General features: G+C 40.1%; 1 protein-coding gene across 1 annotated transcript; it reads right to left on the bottom strand.

The window, feature by feature from the left end:
* Positions 1-9617: 9617 nt before the first annotated feature.
* On the bottom strand, positions 9618-19676 carry prl2 (prolactin 2). The gene is made up of 4 exons (XM_047575679.1): positions 19496-19676; positions 18428-18532; positions 18030-18209; positions 9618-9812 (listed from the first exon to the last, which is right to left on the bottom strand). The coding sequence occupies exons 1-4, from the start codon at positions 19625-19627 to the stop codon at positions 9618-9620; spliced, it is 612 nt and encodes a 203-aa protein (XP_047431635.1). The 5' UTR covers positions 19628-19676.
* Between the last annotated feature and the right edge of the window lie 1919 nt (positions 19677-21595).

Raw genomic sequence — 21595 nt, forward strand, 5'->3', positions numbered from 1 at the left:
GATACCAAAATTTTGAGCATAGCAATAAATCAAGCAAATTTCTTGCGAATCAACTCCAACGCAACAGAGAAAAATCTCTTATAAATGCAATTCAGGACTCAAGTGGCAAACACACTCAATCACCACAGGAAATTAATCATATCTTTTACAGCTTCTATGAAAAATTATATTCAACAACTACCAACCAGAATCCTGACGACATTCAGGCCTTCCTCAAAAAACTCAATCTACCCCAACTGACGGCAGAACAAAGAAACATATTGGATTTGCCACTGACCATGGAAGAACTATTAACAGCTTTAGAAAACATGCCTACGGGCAAAGCTCCTGGGCCGGATGGTTTCCCTGCCAAATTTATGAAACCGTTCTGGTCAGATCTGGCCCCCTTGTTCCTAAGGACTGTTACAGAAATCAAAAACACAGGTTGCATAAGATCCCAAATGAATACTGCTGCAATTAAATTACTTTTAAAACCAGATAAAGACCCAACACTCCCTTCCAGCTATCGCCCTCTGTCATTGATTTATACAGATATCAAAATTATTTCCAAAGCACTAGCATCTAGACTAGAGAAAGTAATTTCATCAATAATTCTCAATGACCAAACAGGTTTCATCAAAGGCCGACAATCTACAAATAACGTTAGACGGCTCCTTAACCTGATCAGCATGTCCCAGCATAGAAACACAGAAGCCATTGTTTTATCACTGGACGCTGAGAAGGCCTTTGATAAAGTTAACTGGGCTTTCCTCTTTGCCACCCTTCAACATTTCGGCTTTGGAGAGTCATTTATCCACTGGGTTGCTGCACTGTATAATTCACCTAAGGCCACAGTCACCACCAATGGTTTCACATCACAAAGCTTCACCTTACAGAGGGGAACCAGACAAGGATGCCCCCTGTCTCCCCTACTGTTTGCTATATTTATTGAACCGCTCGCAATACGTCAGAACTCCAGTATCCAGGGTATCCACTCATCCATCTCTGAACACAAGATCAATCTATATGGTGACGATGTTTTACTTTACTTGCAACAACCTCAGAGATCATTACAGGAAGCTTATAATTGTATTTCAAAATTTTCAGCCCTCTCTGACTACTCAATCAACTGGTCCAAATCAACAATACTACCAATAACGGACAAAGCATGGGATCCTGCAGACCATAAACCCCAACTGCCCTTTTCCATAGGAAATATCAAATACTTGGGCATAAACATCTCACCTAAATTGTCAGAGTTAGTGCAACTGAGCTTCGATCCACTCCTGGATAAAATCTGTGATGACCTGAAGTGCTGGACCAATCTTCCTATCTCTCTGATGGGACGCATAGCAACAGTTAGAATGAAAATTTTGCCACAAATTAATTACTTATTTTCCATGATCCCATTGAAACCCACAGCAAAATGGTTCCAGAACATAGATTCTGCAGTCACCAAATTTTACTCAAAAAACAAACAGACAAAAATTAGCCTCACCACCCTTCAAAAAAATAAATCAGAAGGAGGACTTGATGCACCGAACTTTACAAACTACAAACAAAGAAACAAACAAACAAATCAGTTACAATACATCACCAAATGGATAAACCCAGAGGCAGATTACAATTTGTGGTTGGAAATAGAACAGGCCGACTGCCACAACATATGCATTTCGGACCTGCCCTTCATTATAATCACCCTTAAGCGTCATAACTGCTTCCAAAACCCCATATTGCCGCCACCCTGTCGGCTTGGTGGAAGAGTCTAGAGACCACAGGATCCCTGCTGGAACCCTGTGGGTTCTCCCCAATTTGGCACAACCCTGACTTTGTGAATAACAAAGTCCCTCTTCACCTCAGCACTTGGAAGCATAAAGGAATAACCCACCTCCATCACCTCTTCCAGGGGAACTTACTTATGAATCACACAGATTTATTTGATACGTTTGAAATAAGAAATGGAAACTTCCTCCAATACCTACAGGTGACCAAGACAATCAAAAAGAAAATCCCAGTGCTCCAGAACTGCATACAGCCACCACAATTCGTCACCAACGTTAAAAAACTCACACTGAAAAAGAAGAAAACCCTGTCTTTAATATATAAGCGGCTATCAACCACACATTTAATACATGTACCAATATCAAAATGGGAAGACGATCTTTCCCTGTCTACAGACTTTGATTTCTGGTCTCAGATCTGCCAAAATATATTTAAAATGACAAAAAACTCGAATTTACAGCTGATCCAGTTTAAAGTACTCCACAGATCACACACAACTCAATACAAGATGTATAGAATGGGCTTCTCCCAATCCAACAAATGTACGCAATGCACCCAAAACTATTCAGATTCTTATTTCCACGCTCTCTGGCTCTGTTCTCCGGTACAGCACTTCTGGTCACTTGTAACACAGAAACTCGCCTTAATTTTGGACTGCAGAATCCCATTAACCCCTAACTTGTGCCTCATTGGTGACCTGGAAACAATCAGTCTTCCTCACCATCTATCACAATCTGTCCTTGTAGCTCTCACCATCGCCAAGAAAACAATCCTTATGAACTAGAAGAACAAACAGTCACTAAACATTTCCCAGTGGTTGAACCTTCTTTCCGATTATATATCATTGGAGAAAATATCTGCTACTCGAAAAAATCAGTTGACTCTGCCAAAAAATGGTCTGTATTCTGCGACTCCCTCAACCTTAATTTACATCTTGACTTTGCCTGCTAGCTTTTGCCACTTCTGTTCCACTTACTGTAATGCTATAATAATATTTCTCTTACAGTGATGACTGTCGTTATGGAAAAGATTTTATTGCCCTCTTCATCCAGGTTCACTAAGGAGGATCCCCGGACCACAACACCTTGAGCAAGCATTAGGGGTGCCCTACTCCTTCTCACCCCTGGGTTGACTTCCGGCCCTGAGCGGTTTACCCGGCTGGCCTCCCTCTCCCCCACGTGGGGTGGCGCTGGAGACTTGCCTGGGGTTCCCTGTGGCTTCGGCGCTTGCTCACTTTCCTGGGGTCGTGGTGTATCGGTGGCTGGCTCTCCCTGGATCTTCTGGTGGGCCTTGGCGGTCTGGGCTGGCGGTCTGTGGCCCCACGGCGGTTGGTAGGGGTACCTACCTAGGTTCTTTGGTGTCCTCTTGGCCTGGCTTTGTCTCCCGGTGCTGCGTGGCGACGGGTTCGTGGCGGCTCCCTTGGGTACCCGGTTGTTCCGGTATCGGTTGGTTCGGGTGGTGGCTTGGTGCTTCCCCTCTCCCTTCGATGGGGGGCTAACCAGTGGTAACCGGTGGATTAAGGACCCCAAAGAGTAGATACTGAGCAAGATAGTTATCTGTTGTTTACCTTAGTAGTTGCGAGTACCCATGAGACATGTCGGAGACATGCAGCAGTGGTGTATTTGCGTCAATAAAAAAATTTGAAGGAGCAGTGGCTAGAATTTAGGAATGGTGACCCGCCGCTCCTAAATGAATGTAGAGGAAACACTGCGTGGGTCTTGCGTGACTTTGTTTACGTTCTGTTTGAGTTGCCCTTAACTGTTGTTCTGGCATAAAATTTTCTGACGGTATTCAGGAAACGTTAAGATCAATTAATTGTAGCGCTTAATACCGCGATTTATTGTGAAATCGAGTAATCTTGACATTCCTAGCCTGTAGTAACTTAACAAGCCGACGATGGTTGTTAAGTTACTACAGGCAGTATATACAGGACCTCTCCTATAGCACGGAGCTCTCCTACTTTGCTTGGCCTCTTATCTTTAAGACCTCTAACGGCGACGGTGTCGGCTGGATCAACTTTGCTCCCTTCTGCTGAAACTATTCTTCCCAGGTATTAGACCTCATATCTGAACAATTCACACTTGCTGGGCTTTAGCTTGATTCCAAACTTTCTCAATAGCTGGGGCACTTTCCTGACATGACTCACATGGTCCTCAAATGTCTGACTGTACACAAGTGTATCATCCAGATAGGGCACGCAGATGTATCCTCGCACATGTTCCAAGCACTCTTCCATACACCTCTGGAATGCAGCAGGTGCGCTCATCAGTCCAAATGGAATCCTGATTCATTCATAGAGGCCCCATGGAGTCACAAATGTAGTCTAAGGCTGGCTGAATGGTAGGCCTTTCCTTGATCTAATAGTGAAAACTAAGGCTGTCGAGTTTGTCCTGCACTCTCAAGATTGGTTGTCTGTCAGGATGGGTCTTTCTGTTTAATTCACAGTAATCTATGCAGAGTCGAAGGCCTCCTTCTTTCCTACACAGACCACTGGTGAAGCATACGGTGAGTTGGATTTCTTTACCCATCCCTGTGCAATGAGGTTGTGTAAATAATCTTTCACAACTTTAGACAGTGGTTTTGGCGCATAGTGCATGCTAGGGTACATATCTTTCAGTGATATGCTCAACTTTAACTTCTCACTACATCTGATGTCATCATCTGATTTGGAAAAGGAGGAGCATTCGTTGTAAAGCATGTCCTGCATCACTACTCTTTCAGATTCACTCAAATGGCTTATTAATTGGGTGATCCCAGGGGGTGTCAACAGCTTGCTCTCCTACTGCACTGGTGTGACTCACTGACACTGTAGAGCAATGGCCAGGTTTCTCCAAAACAGTAGTGGGTGAGGGTGCCCACGACAGTTATAGTTCAGTCACAGTGATAGTTCATTGTCATGATCAATAGGATTGTGGACATCGATAACAATATAAGGTGGGACACCACTTCTGAGCTTTACCAAAGTTTCACAGAACTCAAGGCCCTCCACCCACTGAGGATTCATGTCAGGCTCAAACAGAAGTGTGCTGTCTCTTTTCAGTGACTGCATCTGAACTTTACAGTCAATTTGGAATTGGTGACGCTCTCTTTGGTGGGTTTCACAACATTGTCATATTACTCTTCAGTTGTCACCAGGTCAACCAAGGCTGTGGCATTTTCTTCCTCAAGACGAGGAAAAGCTGCCATTAATACCCCATGCAACTGCTTGGTTCTTGCAGCATCAAGTTGTTCTTCAGTGTTCATTTTCACTATTTGGTCAATGACATTGAAGCCCATGGCTGTGAAAGGCTCCTGCCCTTCATCACAAGCAGGGGGACAACAAGTTCTTTGGGGTCAGCCCCCTCTGCAGTCAATCTGAAAGTGACTTTAATGAAACCCTTATAAGGCATGTTTTGTCCATTAGCAGCCGTGATTTTCAAGTCATCAGGTGCATCAAGCAACTCAGAGACATATCTCAACTTTTCATGTGGCAAATGTCTCTTTTTCCACTTCTCATCAACAATACAAACTTGTGAGCCTGTATCGTCTGTATCCTCTTGTATGTAGCATTCTACAACGCATTTTTTTTGCCTACCAGGGCTACAAGATGGGAGTGTAGGTCTTCTTTTTTGGTTGATTTACTTGTGAAATGGAATGCTTGTTTACTTTAGGGTGAGAGTGCTGGTTGCATTGTTTTTTGTATTTTGACCAGTGTTCAGCTCGAAAGGCTTTAGAGCAGTAACTGACTTTCTTACATGATGGACATTGTTGTAGTCTTTATGTTTTGCCAGAGACACCATAATGGAAGCAACGCTGTTGGGACTCTCCACTTTTGCAGGTTACTCCCTGTCCTGTGGCTGTAAGCCTGGTCCATTTAAAGGACTGTTGGGAAGCTGATCGGAGCGGGATAAGTAGGAGGCAGATTCAAGGCCGTTTGTTTAGAAAAAATCACCACAAGGTGTTTATTTACAGGTGCTTCCAGCTTTGTTTTGTATCAACAAAAGTATGTACAACAGAAAAAAAAAGGTAACTGAACAGTTAACTTAGTTGAACTAAATAAAACTCAACTTATAACAAAACGCAAAATTCAACTTAAATCATGTGTAAATTGCTGCACCTGATAAGCACACTGTTTCCCACTTGACAGACAAAAGGCCTCTGCTTAAATAACCTCTCCTCCTCCTAACCCAGCCTCCCTGGCTGTACCACTACGGGAGGAGAGTCCACTGGCTCCTAATAAAACCATTTATCTTCATATAATAACAAATAAACCTAAATAATACTTTTTAGTAATTTCCCTTACCCTTACCCATTTGGACTAGTCCAATGACCTGCCCCCAATCATGTTACCTGAGTATAAAAGCAGGAAATATGGCCGCACTCCCTCCTTTGACTCTGGCCACATGGTGAGTATGGTAAGTAACACAATTCAATATCAAAATAACCTATTTTAACAAGAAGTAAATCAATAAACTTTAACTAAATCTAAAAATATGTGTAAGTGTTTATTTTAACCAAGATGTTGAGCTACCAAATATAACCAAACATAATACAAAACACAAACAAACCCGGGATAATCTGTATCTGCAAAATGGTGATTACTGATGGCAACATAACTGAAACAAACAAGTATGGTTAAACTAAACTAAAGATGGTAATAATGAGACAAATGGTCTGACCCACTTTGTCACAAGGACCATCTCTGTTTTGTCTGGTAGGTCCTACCTTGCAGCCTGTGAAATAATGTTCATTACTACCACATCTGTAGCAGTGGGTGCAATATTCACATCCATTCTGCTGACAATCAAAGCATTTCCTCAATCATGCTTGATTTGTGGCAGGATACTGACACTGTGGAGCAAATCTCTGTTGTGTCTCCTTGTTAACTAGGTGACCCGTGTGCGGCTGGATGATGTCCAAGAAAAGTTTAGGCAACGTCAGGTTTCCTGGTTTTCTTTTTAATTAATCAGTACCCAACAGTAAAGGGTGACACGTCTCTTGTGGTCAGACCTGCAACACAAACAGATGTTAACTGGCGCCTTAAGTACTGTGCCACTGGATTAATTACTGGACTCTTCCACTTTACAGGTAAATTTACATATTTATCACATGGCTAACTCACCATAGACAAATCTTCAATGTCTCCTGCACGTATAATATCTACAATACTCTATTTTGCTGCTGTCGTTATCCTCAAAACACCTCTAAAATACGAATACAAGAAATAGAAAGAAAAAAAAACACCCAGATTTGAAAATCCCACCACTTCCTATCTTGTCACTTGGTCTCTCCCGGGACCTTTATGAAGGTGCTGTGCCCCCGGGGGAATCATTTTGGCCGCGCACTTATGAGACTGCCAGACTGGACAGGTAAGTGCTAAACACAAACAACATAATTTACCACAACAACACTAACTTCCTCATTTACCACGATCATATTGCACATACATATTCACAGACACATCTGCGCTGCTTAGTGTTATTTCCAATAATGTGCACAACTTTGGAGCTTAACTTTTCCTCTCCTTTCGCAGGTGGAGCCGAGTGCGCACTCCTGCACCTGCCCGACGGCACGCAATCAGCCGTGATCACGAGGTTCCCTAAAAGCTCATAAATATTCAATAAATATTAATATATAAAATAAAAATAAAATAAAAAATAAAATAAAAGTTAATTATCTGTAAAGATGTGCAAATAAGCAATGTGCAAAATGGATTGTGCAAACCATGGTAAATAAAGTGCTATCGTGACTCAGTGGAATGTACGATTACTACTATCACTTGTGCAAAGTTGTGCAAATAAATACCGTTACCACATGTGCAATATAAACAGGTAAGGAAATGTGCTTCGTTATACTCCTCTTCGTCCTGGTCCTGGGGAGGCCAGAAGCTCTGCAGGGGATGCTGAAAGTGAGGAGTGGGGAAGTTCTCTGGTGCTGTAGGAGAGGACAGATACTGAGTTTGTGCTGAATTGGATTGTTGGATGGACTCTGATTTGAGTGACTTATATGACAAGATTTTTCAATGCTGCCATGTCGTGCCATTTAGTAACATCAGGCTGTGTGTGAGCGTGCTCTGGATTTAGATTTTTCCCTTTTTTGTCTTGGTGCACCTCATCGGACTGAACTAAATGCACAGTGACTGGACGCTGATGGGTAAGTAGTTTCTTTTTATTCTGTCTCTCTGTTTTGTTTGCACAGGCTACATTTTTTTTCAAGGAGCAGCTCATCACTTGATGTTTGTTGCAGGTAAGGTTGGAGGTCAGCTCTGATGCTACCATTTTGCAAACCTGTTTAATAAAAATCTATCTACCACATTCACACCAGAGCTGTTTGGTCTACTTAAAAGTGAAATATGGTGAGCATTCACACTGCCTACGAACCGCAACAGAGTAAACGCGGGACCAAATGTAGGAAGTAATGCAAGACGCAGTGCATCTTCTGTGGTGTGAACAACTGACAGCCGTTGTATTGAAGCTACAACACGGCTTGCTAATAGCAATACCCTCCGCTCTAGAAAAGCCTCCACTTGTATTTTGTGAAGCACCCACGTAACTTTTTGTGTGAAAGGCGACAGACACATGTTGGACCCTGTCATGTTATTGTTTAATGCTGCTATTTGCACATTTTAAAAAATAAACCCCTCGTGGAAAAAAAACATTTGTTATAACAGTAACATACTTATCTGTTATCGGTTGGTATGGATTTGATAAATAAAGAAAGGCCACAATCCCCAAACAGCTAACTGTATATGCAGCTCCATGTTTGCTGTTTGTTCTCAGCACCACTGACTGTCGACTTTCTTTGGACCGACCGTTTACTTTTCCAGGTTGAGGGGGAGGGAGGTAGGGATTTCCCTCCCTGCATTGTAGTTATTGTTTTCTGCCCTGTGGCTATTTTCAAAACCTGCACAAAACTTATTATGGAAGCTTACATAGCTTCCATACACACTGTAAGTAGTACTGTACAGATCATAGTATTAGAATCTGCGTTAATATTTATCCCTCCTTGGTCCCCTTGGATCCCCTGTCCCTCCTTGGTCTGTTGAAGCTTTCCAAAGAGGACAAAGTTTCCAACATTCCAATGTGTTATATCCAAAACTACAGATCAATTGTGATTGGCTTTCTATAGTTGAAGAGGAGCCTTCCCATTGATGAATCAGCTGGTTGGACCGCCCCTTCTTCTGTATTCTCCAATCATGAGATAGCATCTGTAGACAAAGAGCAATCAAAGAGACAGGGAGAAAGACCAGTGATGGGGGAGGAACAGTAGAGGCCATGATGTTGTGAAGAGAATGGGGATAGTTTGTGGAGGGGGAGAGAGAGACCACCCCCTCAGAGGTTTGATCTCCTCTGATCTTTCTATCCTGACTGTGGTAACTAGAAACACTAATTAGCATACAAAAGTATACAAATTCAAGATATTTCTCACAAAAGGTCACTCATCCTTGTTAGTGGATGGGACACACCGAAGTACACAGCTTTTTTTTTTTTTTTCAAAACAAAAATAAAATGTGCATTAACAAACAAAGTGCAATAATGTAATGCATGAGACTTAAAATCTGGAGTATATATTTGGATATATTTCAGTATGATTTGCATTTTACAGTGGTTAGTCATGTATTACAGTCATTCCATCCTGTTCATCATAATTGAAAGATTGTAGAAGATGGACTGTATTATATAATATCAGATATGAAGTGCAAGGCATGCAGAGAATTTGGATTTTAATAGTCCTACACATAGATGTCAGTAAATCAGTAAATGTCCAACAACAAAAACATTATTATCCATGCATTTTCCAACAAAGGGATTTTCAGTTTTCCATTTCAATTTTGATGTTTTTAAAAGTTAAGCACAATGTCCATTATGGTTTATCCTTTAGCACCCATTTTCAGGAACAATGCGACACTTTAAGATCTTGAGGTAGTTCTGCACCTTGTTGGAGTCTCTGCGAAAGCAGTATAGGAGGTCATAGTCTTTCATGATGCGCCATCCATTACTGTGAGATGCCAACCTAGCCTCAGGAGAAGCCATGTTGCTCACAGAGTCACTTATTATTCCCAACATTTGCATCTAGAGCAGAAAGGACACACATATGCACATCAGCTTCCTACAATTAAAACAAATGTATTCACAAGAAAGAAGGCACATTATTGTTTCTGAGTACACGAACATCTTGAAAATGAACAGATACACAAACTCATAAGTGGGCTGAATAGGAGTTGTTCTTGAAGGTTAATGTCTTGTTTTTATTTTGATCTTCTTATTTACAGTTGTAGAGTAAAACATGAAAACAAATAACAGATTAATCACACTATAACCTGAATACTGTACATACAATACATTCTATCATCCTGAGCTTGTTTGTTTCTGAAAAACATACATTGTGGGAACACATTTAGCACGTTGAACATACAAACAAAGACCACACCTTAGTTGGTGCAAAGAAGTTTATTTACAGGGAAATGTATGGAGGCTTGAGAAGGGTTAAACGTGATTAGGGCTACGACTGTAGGTCTCCCTTGTTCCTCCAAGTCCTGTGATGTCTGGGAACAGAATGTTGTTAGCGGGGTCTTTAGGTCCCATGGGTTTAGGGGAGGGGCTTTTGTGGATCAGACTTGTTTCAGTGCAGTTTGAGATCTAGTGAAATTTGAGGCCAGTTCAACATACGGTAGTTCATGTTTTTTGAATAGTTCCTAAACCGTTTTTGTGTGTGGGCCTGTGAAGCTGCTCCTGCTAGGGATGGTAAATGGTCATGCTTCTATGCCTACGCTTCTCACACAGGCACACACAAATCTTGCAGGTACTCTTCGGCATATGAACATGGACAACCCACTCTACCTACCTACCTACCTACCTACCTACCTACTGCTGCTATCAAGAAGTGTCACTGCTATAGGGTGGGGGTGCTTCCACATGAATGCCAGGTCCAAAAGATTCCCAGCAGAACATTGTATTCCCACAATATAGTCAATGTTATTTACTTCTCCTGTCAGTGGTTTTAATCTTCATAAAATACTACAACACGTCACAGTGTTTACTAAAAAGCGTCAAAACGTCAAAAGCGCCACGTAAGATAATACAGTTAATGCTTTTAATACTTTTATCCAGTAGATGGCAGTAACACGAAAAGTAGCTCAAACCTGCCAAAATCACAAAAGAAGATCAAGTGGTTGGGGAAGTCCCAAGGCAAGACCATTGACTGTATATAGTATGGACAAACCCATCATGACTGCACCCATTGGATTCTGAACCTCCAAAATGAAGCCCTAAGTGGACAGACCCCACCCCACCCTTGGATATTCCAAATATAGGCCATGTCCAAAATCACCCCCTAATCCCTATATAGAGGTGTGTGTGTGTGTGTGTGTGTGTGTGTGTATATATATATATATATGTAATGCACTGTATATGGGACTCCTATCAAGCATTGCAAAAAGTAGTGACCATCCGATGCCCGCTTAATGGGTGGTGGTTGTCCCATCATGCATTGCTTCTCTCTGCTGTAATTCTATGTTAAGTCAGTTTCTTTTCAGCAAAATAGCTGATTTGTGACTAGTGCAAGAAGATCCTGAAGGCTATCAGGTAACATTTTCACGGCTCCAAAAGTAAATTGCTCGCCAGTGAATGCAGTGTTTTTGTTGTTCTGAGTACATACATTGAATACCAAATGGAAGACATATTTTAGAGTTTACGTGTGACAATATGAAACCTAATTCTTAACATAATTTAATTTTTTATTTCATGAACATCGACAGATATTTGCTTACAAAATCATCCTGTTTTAGTAATGTGGGAATTATAATGGGATAATCAAGGGAGCCGCAGTAGTCTGACACATAATGATGCAACAGTAGTGATGTAATTAACTGAGCGTCAAATGATGATGTGTAGTGTCCATTGACTGTATATACTATGGACACTACACATCATCATTTGATGAGCTTTACTTCACCCACACTCGGTTACTCCAAATATGGGTATGGGGTTCGTGTTGGTGCGGAGCTAAAGCAGCCTGAATGTTGAAACCCGCCTACCCAACTCTGTGCTACCGGGTTAGCTTAGGCTACCGAGCTAGGCTAATCGCTATCCGAGGTGCTAGCAGCCGGCTTACACGGTGGCCTCGCTCACGGTCTGATGTAATTTGTCATGACTAAAATATAATATATTAAATACACTTATGATTTAGAGATTGATGTCTTTAATTAAAAGAAATAGAGTTCCGTGACAAGTTATGGGTCACATGTCACATCTGGGCTATAATAAAAATCGGTAGTGATGTCTTTCATAGTGTTCTCTGCCCTGATGAGAAATCCTGATAGTCCAGTTCTTCATCTCACGTAGAACATCTGGATCACCTGAATTTTACACAGACAAATAGACATGTAAAATAAGGTATGTGTTATATGTACATAATGTGTATGTGTACGGAATATTATTACAAATATTCACATTTTGGTTCCTTGATCTTAATTTACATTACAGTCTTACTTCAATTACTAATATATAACCTCGTTTCAACATTTAGACTAAAGTTATGTCTGGATTCATACTATAATATAACATTAATATTTTAATATGACTGAACACAGTTCAACACAACAAACCGTACCAAGTCTGTCGTTGTTAGCATAACATTGGTTGTATAGAAAAAATGAACGAGACATTAATGTTTCCTACTTTATGCGGTGGTTAAATATTTCCCAAACTGAGACATTTCAGTTAAAAGTATTATTAATTATTATTTACGTTCTGACCTCGGTGGCAGTTTGATGGATAGCCTCCCGTTAACCTGGTTAACAGACCGGAGCCTCGCTGGAAGGCTAGCCCAAGGCTAATTCATTAGCTGGCTATTTAGATAAACTTCAGCTACCAGAATAGCAATATTAGGCACTGACACCGACCATAAACATAACTCTTCAAATTCACTTACCGAATGGTCTTGTAAGAGGTGCAGCAAAGCAGACAACTATTTATTTAAAATGATCCATAATGCATCAAAACCTCAAACTTAGCCAAAAGATTGTCATTAGCTCAGGTGAGGACTAGCAGAGTGACCAAGGCTAGCAGCTAGCGCCATATGTCACCTGTCACTCAAAGTGGGAACGCCCATAATTATGCAGAATTTAAAACCTTAATAAAAAATAAACAAACGAGTTAGAAAAAAAATCACCCCCCGTACAGTTGTCATGGTGAGATAAACCATTTACACCAAAACTGTTTTTTGAACCAGGCAGTAAACATGTTTAATAATGCTGTAAATTTGGGCTTTTCAACATGGGGGTCTATGGGGATTTGCTCCCTTTTGCAGCCAGCCTCAAGCGGCCATTCGATGAACTGCAATTTTTTTGTACTTCCGCATGGGCTTCATCGGTCAGACCGGGAGGTTGTTGCCGCCTGGTCGTGTCCGAAAACTGTTCGTGTTCTGAAGGCTGCATGACAGCGCAGGTGACTTAGCCAGATCTAGTCACTAGTGGCGCTGGCGCGCTCATCAGGCAGAGTACCGCTGTTTGTGTGAGGGAGAAAAAGAGACTGACGACAGTTTTTTTATGTTGTCAGTTAAATATGTGATATATAGTTATCATTATATTACTATTACTATTATATCATGGATATTTGTTCTGTATATGATATATACGTATCATAATGTATTATCATGCTAATGGTTATTTTATTATTATTTCGTATTGCGTGTTATGGTTAAACATATTGTGAGATGTTTTAATGATGGCTGTTAGTGTTCTCATTTGAAGTTTATTCAAGAACCACACACATACAACCACACCCACCACATCTGTGTACCCTGCTTACACTGGATTAAAGCGCATAAAAAAGGACTGTATGGTGGCCCTGAGTTGCAAATCACAACAGCAAATCTGAAAACACAACAAAAGACAAAACACAATAGCAAAAGACAAACGCAACTGCAAATCCAAAAACGACAGCAAATCAGAAAACACAACAGCAAAAGAGAAAACACAACACAAAAAGAGAAAACACAACGGCAAATCTGAAAACACAACGGCAAAAGAGAAAACACGACAAATTACTAAACACAACAACAAATTACTAAACACAACTGCAAATCAGAAAATACAAGCACAAATTACTAAACACAACAACAAAACAGAAAACACGACATTGCAGTTTTTTCCAATTGCTAACACACTAAAATGACATCCATAGTACAATTATTTTAACTGACACACAGAGAGCAAAACCTTCTCTCAAGTCTCCAAAAGTCTAAACACATTTTCTGCTTTAAACACATTTTGCAATTCAAAATGGCAGTTTTTAAATGAACTGAACACGGTTCTCTGCAACAATCTGACATAAAGTCACATCTTTGCAATTTCAAAACACTGCCATTCAAAATAACACTGGTGTAGCACTGCCCTCCCTGCCACACAAGGTTACTACACTCAATAAAGATCAACAGGATAGTTCCCAGGGAGGGCAGGTGATGGTCACACTCACGCACTGAAGTAATAAAGCTTTCAGCTGCAAGAATATAACTGCATCAACCTCATATTATGTTGACACCCTGTGGTGATCAACTATGCAGACAAATGCAGACCAAAAAAAAAAAAAAAAAAAAAATGAGAATGCCCATAATTATGTAAAATTTAAAAATAATAATAATTAATAATTGGATAATAATTAAAACAAATGAGTTAGAAAAAAAAATTGTCCCGTACAGTTGTCAAGAATAGTGAACTATTAAGACCAAAATTGTTTTTGCACCAGGCTGTAAACATGTTTAATATTTCTGTAAAGTTGGGCTTTTTAACATGGAGGACTATGGAGATTTGCTCCCTTTTGGAGCTTGATGAACTGCATTTTTTTGCACTTCTGCATGGGCTTCATTGCTCAGACCCAGAGGTTACTGCTTGGATGAGATAGGTCAGAAACTATCTGGAAGGTCCTCTTCTCAACGCACAAAGACTTGCGCATGCTCCTTCAGGGAGCCAATCAGAGGAATTCAAGTGTTACAACTGCGGCGAATATGGCCGTTGAGCCAGTGACTGTCCTTGCTGACCAACACCCGCAAAACAACAAAAAGGGAAGTGAAAACACACACAACACATGCAATGAAGAACAGCTCGCTAAACTTACCACACATCAGCTCACTCAGATTCAGAATAGGATTTCAGAGTTAGAAAAACCTCCTACCCCACTGCACTTATGTAGATTACATAATGTCACACACCACTGATATGCCCACACTCACAACAACAATTCACAGTTAAAAATTCTAATTTGGTTGACTCTGGTACTACAAGTACATTTTTGTTAATAATGACTGGAAAAGCAATGTCCTGGACATACGCCCACAGACCAGGGAGCACCGGTAGGGAAGTTTGCCTCGAATCCATTACACCGTTGGCGCAGTGCTCCAGTAAATTTTTATCTTTTATTACGTTTATTTTATTATGCTGGTAAACCTGCCTTGTTAATCCTCTTAGATCTTTATTCCACTTTTTTTCCCACTCCCTCCTGCTGAACCGGCTTGAGCTTCAGGTCGGTATCCAAGGCAGCTCCCTCCAGTGGTTTGCCTCCTACCTTTCAAACCGATCTTTTTCTGTTAACACTGATAATCTCTACTCCTCATCTGTCCCGATCACGTGCGGTGTATCCCAGGGCTCCATCTTAGGCCCCATCCTCTTTGCCCTGTACTTGCTCTCTTTAGGCTCCATTTCCCAAAAGCACAACATCTCATATCATTGCTACGCCAATGATACGCAGTTACACCTCCCCCTTAAACCTGGTTAATGTAATAACTCCACCTTGGAGTCCATTCTTGCCTGCCTCCAAGACGCCAAACTTTGGATGGCAAATAACTACCTCCAACTGAATGACAGGAAGACAGAAGTAGTCCTTTCTGGCCCCCAAAACTCATCTAAAGATATAAATAATCACTTAGGTCCCCTGTCACCGAATCTTCACACTCAGGTTAGAAATCTTGGGGTGATCTTTAAAATTCGATAAACACATAAATTCTGGGGTGAAAAGTATTTTTTTCCAACTACAAAATATTGCCAAACTAAAATTAGTTCTCTCCCTCTCTAACCTTAAAACAGTTACCAACGCCTTGATTGCCCCACATTTGGTGTGACATTCTCTCTGGGATTTACACTGTTTGTATGTCTCCTTCCACTGCAGAATATTTGCAGATAAATTAACAGAAAGTGATCACTGAGTCTGAATCATTACTAACTTCTCAACAACCCTCACTTGTTGAATTTTACCACGACACTTGAATCTCTCAGTGGATATCACTGCTAGGTGCTGAATCTGCTTTGGCCCGTGGTCCTTCTTAGTCACGTATGTTTAACTTAGAAAAAGTATGAGTCTTACAGCTTTTCTTTAACATCAACAGATATGCTTAAAAAAGGCACCTATTAGATTGCCAGAGAGAGAAAAAAGCCACCTAGCCGCCTGTCACAACAACAACAGTAAAAGTTAGGTGGTACAGACAAACCTAAAATTTGTGCCCGCATGTTAGAGGTAAACGAAAGGGATAGATATGATGGTACTTAATACATTAATTTAAACAACAATCGATAGATAGTCAACTGATCAAAAAAACAAAAAACAAATCATCAGCAGATTAATCAACTGAAAAAATAATTGTCTGTTGTTGTCCTACAGGAGATGCATAAGAAGAGTTGAAAAGGATGAATGAAAAGAGTCGAGGGAGACAGGATGAAAATGGTGAAGGGGATGTGATGACAATGGTCAAGGGGAAGGGATGAAAAGGGGGATGATAGATGTTTCCACAGACCAACTACACCAACTACTCACCACCGTGTGTGTGTGTATGTGTATACATCTTTGCAGTATGTATTTGTAATGGAAATCACATGAGTTGGAAATGATGATAAAAAGCATGCCAGGCTATAGTTTATCTCCACAGTCCCACATGATTTCCTGTCCCACATCTGAACACACTATGCAAATCATTGTTCCTGACGATTCTCAATCTGACTTCAGCTTTAAATAGACCTTTTTCGGCTCTATTGTTAGACATCCACTCAATATGGAGAATTATGTGGGACTGTGAAACTATACAGGGATTGTACATTCACTGACCACTTTATAAGGTACACCTTGCTAGTAAAATGTGTTGGAAACATTCATCAGAGATTTTGGTCCATATTGACATGATAGCATCATGCAGTTGCTGCAGATTTGTCAGTTTCACATCTACGATGCAAATCTCCTGTTCCACCACATCCCAAAGGTGCTCTATTGGGTTGAGATCTGGTGACTGTGGAGGCCATTGGAGTAAAGTGAGCTCATTGTCATGTTCAAGAAACCAGTTTGAGATGATATGAGCTTTGTGACATGGTGCGTTATCCTGCTAGAAGTAGTTGTCAGAAGATGGGTACACTGTGGTCATAAAGGGATGGACATCGTCAGCAACAATACCCAGGTTAGGCTGTTGCATTTAAACAATTTGTACTAAGGGTCCCAAAGTGGCCAAGAAAATATCCCTCACACCATTACACCACCACCAGCCTGAACCATTGATACAAGGCGCAGGGTGAATACAAGGACCAAACCAATCTGCCCATTCTCCTCTGACCTCTGTCAAAAACAAGGCATTTTTGTCCACACAACTGCCGTTCATTGGATATTTTCTCTCTTTCGGAGCATTCTCTGTAAACCCTGGAGATGGTTGTGCATGAAAATCCTAGCAGATCAGCATTTTCTGAAATACTCAGATCAACCTGTCTGGCACCAACAACCACATTCAAAGTCACTTAAATCCCCTTTCTTCTCCATTTTGATGCTCGGTTAGAACTTCAGTAAGTTGTGTTGATCACCTCTACATGCCTAAATGCATTGAATTGCAGCCATGTGATTGGCTGATAAGCAATTTGTGTTAACATGCAATTATACAGGTGTACCTAATAAAGTGACCAGTGAGTGTATATGCAAGATATGGATAGGTCACGCCATTTCCATTGCAACAATAAAATAAAAGTTGCGATACATAAAAAAAAATCTAGAGATAATAAAAAATACTATTTAAACTCACAAAAATAAATACACACTCGTTTGGGGAGGTGGCAGGATAGAAAACATGATTTTCTCAAATTCCCAGAGTAAAATGCCGAAAGTTACGTGTAAAGAGTTAAGTACAAGAAATGATTAAACTATACAGTAAAACATATAAATAAGTTTAAATATTTTCTTCAACGGTTCTTGTAAACTGCCACCCTCGGCATTTCATTTTGGCATTCTGTTAAACTATATTTATTAATATATGAAGACCTACAGTACCTTCTCAACCACTTTCTGTACACCTTTCCGTAGCTCATGCACCATGTCACTCATTTCAAGAGATTTATTGGTGCTGAAGTTATTGAAGTCATGGTGGTGAGCCATGCTCTGATGAAAATGCCACAGAGGATCTCTCCATGCCACCAGGAGTTTTAGAATCACTTCTGTCAGATCCGACCTCTACAGTAACAACAGGAGAGGTGGACACAATACATTTATAAGTCAGTTTAAAATGAAGTTGCCCTTTGAGTCAGAAGTAGAATCAAAATAATTAAAAATAAAAGTAAAGGAACACAATCAACAAAATTATTAAGGAATAATGTACAATGTATATGGAAACTTGTATCATTTATATGGTGTGTTGTACAAGGGAAGATACATAAAAAAGGCTAATTCACCGCCATTCTCTGAGCGTTCTCCTTGCCATTTGGTGTAAGGATGTTAGAGGTATGACAGTTGCGAGTGACCCGGCCAATCTGACTCTTGGGCAAGAAGTAAAGCTCCTGACAGGACAAACATCAATGAAATGTTAGAGGTCAGGTGTCATTTAAATATCATCTGTATCATCTGTAGCTAGAGTACAGAACTAATAAAAGATGATTTCCTATCCATGTATACAGATTTAATATGAATACAAACAGAGGCAGAATTTAGAGTTCTCTTAACAATACTCTTGAACAATGTTTTGTTATTCCCATAGTTTCTCCACCCTTCACTTCAATTCAGTTAAATTATATTTATATAGCGCCAATAACAATACAAACTGTTGCAAGACGCTTTACAAAAACCGTCTTGAAACCTCAAAACCAAGCCTAAAGGGAACGGTGGCAAGGAAATCATACATACCAGCAAATATTGGCTAGATCGTGGAAATCCCCAGTACAATTAAACAATAAAATACATTATGTCCTAAATAGCCATGCAATTCTCTGAAACGTTTTTTTTCTCCAAATCTTGAACACTGTAGGTCTGGTATTGGTAATAGCAATGCAGTTTAAAAACTTAAGTTAAAGATTACTGTTGTTTAATAAAGATATCAGACAATAATTTTGGTGAGTTTGTGAGCAAATACTGTAATTTTTGTGGCATTGACATGAGAAGTCCTGCATCTGTGAACAGCAGGACTCAGTAATAGTTACATTGTACAGCCTATCACTTGTGTCTGTTCATCTACCAGGTTACTGTGGCTGTTCCTTCTTTTTTTTTAATTTCTCGCCATTTCAAAATGTTGTAAGAAAATGCCCAAAACGACTTGTTTTTTTAGACACTGAGATGCTGACTACACACATCGCATTTGACAGCTTCGTAAAGAAAGATTTTTGTATCCGTTTATAGAAATTCCTAATGTAATAACTATATATGGACACCAACTTTGTGCTGATACATTCACTTTGACTAAACATCATAATTTTAAGATCAAACTTGTTCAATAAACTTCATTAGACAGCCTTCATGAGGATACTTACAAACTCGGAGTGGAGGTCATTTGAAATACCATGCATCCTGGCTGAGTGTTGAATAACGCGATCAAATAGATTGGCCAAAGAGAGGACGTGGCATCCACCCTGAAAATTTGTACAAAGGGGAACAGCATCCATGCTTGACAGCCTGCTACAAAAGACCAGACAGACCAACACCACCCACACATCACGCACTACACCAAAGACAAAGGAACAAAAAAAAGGAAATAAGGTAAATTTGGTATTTAGAAATAAAAATCCACGACAAAGTTTCATCCTTAAGAATATCTTCTTTGAAAGTATATGTGCATTTTTAAAAATGTTGTAGGCATGTGAAATTTAATCAGGAACTATTGACAAAGTCGCCATTGAGTGTTACAATGTGTTACGGAAAATGGAGTGGTCTACCAGGAAAAGAACAGAACATGCTAAATACATTTCTTCATTTTCAGTCCTTCAACCAGAGCTCTTTTCTTTAAATACCTGCCTGATCCGATGTTATGAAGCATCCTGTGTGACACAGAAGAAATGCTATCGCAGTGCAGGGAGTGCTTCTGTTTGAAGACCTAGGCAGTTCAGATGAGAGTCCCTCACTGACAATTTCCCTTTACACATAGATATCAAACATAAGAAGGGAGGGAGGGAAGGAGGGAGGGATTAAGGGTGGGGCAGAACATTTAAAATTACGAGTTTTATGATGCCTTACTAATGATGGGAAGTACCACTCTTTTCAAAGTAATGGCTCCATTTTTTCCCATTTATTTTTATATACACATATACCTATATATATATACATGTATATGAACATACACAAACATATATTCAACATAATAAAATGGAAAGAAAAAAGACAAGGAAAAAGGAACCCCTCTGAATCCTAATTAAGCACTTGTGTTGGTAAGTATTTTTTTCATTCATTGTTTTCAAGTTTTGTTTTTATGCATTTGTTTTTGTTACAAAAATAATAATTTTAGTGCTAATTGGAATTTAGAAATACTAGATGCCTCAACTCGGATGTCCAGTTTTTGTTAATTTCTTCACTTTTTCATAACGCACTTAAGTCAAGCATTTAAATCTGACTCCCCCATTTCTCTGTGGCACTGTGTAGTCTACTTGGTCTGTGCCACTACAATGGCTGTCTTTGGAGCTTCAGCCACCCTTAGTTCTTTCACATAATTCACACAATTGGCCATGGTGGGTCCATCAAAATAAAGTCCTGCTCCAGTCTGCATGGAAGCTAAACAGGATCTGCTGATGATTTGGCTCTCCCTGTTGGGAGTCGGCTCTTCTCGTCATCTCATCATCTTCTCGATCACAGGAACACACCACCAGACACAACGGCCATTCTGCAAAACTCCACAACTAATGACACAGCTACAAACATAAAGTCCGAAAAAACAAAACAAAATAAAAACAGCACAAAAAAACAAAAACAACAAAAAAACATTTTGATTGGTCCAAGGCCAAGAAAAAAACACAAGAACAAGTCAGACAAAAACAACCAATAACACACTAACAAAACCCTAAAAAACGGTTTACATCACAGAGCTACTAGTAACAGGCAGCCACTCTTTCAGGCAGCTTGGGTTATTCCTTCATTAATCCTTCATAATTTAAGTAGGTGGAAAAAAATGGACAATACCCCAAAACATACTGTAAAAGCAAGAGTTTTTAATGCTAAGAAGTGGAATATTCTGCAATGTCTGAGTCACCAGATTTCAACCCAGTCAAGCATGCGTTCACTTGCTTAAGACAAAACTTAAGACAGAAAGACCCACAAACAAGCAACAGCTGAAAGAGAAGTAGAGGAGGAAACCCAGCATTTGGTGATGTCCACTTCAAGCAGTCATTGGCTGCAAAGTGTTGTAGTTTCATAGAATATTTTTGTTTAACCAGTTGAATAAATCCTGAAAGTCTGTTCTTCCATTGCATCTCAGTTGTTTCATTTCAAATACCATGTGATGGCATGCAAATCCAAATCATTAAGATTGTGTTTATGTCCAAATATTTGTGGGCCTAACTGTAAGTTGGCTTATGATCTTGAACATGTGGCCATGCATTGTTGACCTTAAAAGTCTACCTATATGATTAGTTACACATAGGCTA

This window comes from Mugil cephalus, chromosome 22 (genome assembly GCF_022458985.1).
Source record: "Mugil cephalus isolate CIBA_MC_2020 chromosome 22, CIBA_Mcephalus_1.1, whole genome shotgun sequence".
In the NCBI taxonomy this organism is placed as follows: Eukaryota; Metazoa; Chordata; class Actinopteri; order Mugiliformes; family Mugilidae; genus Mugil; species Mugil cephalus.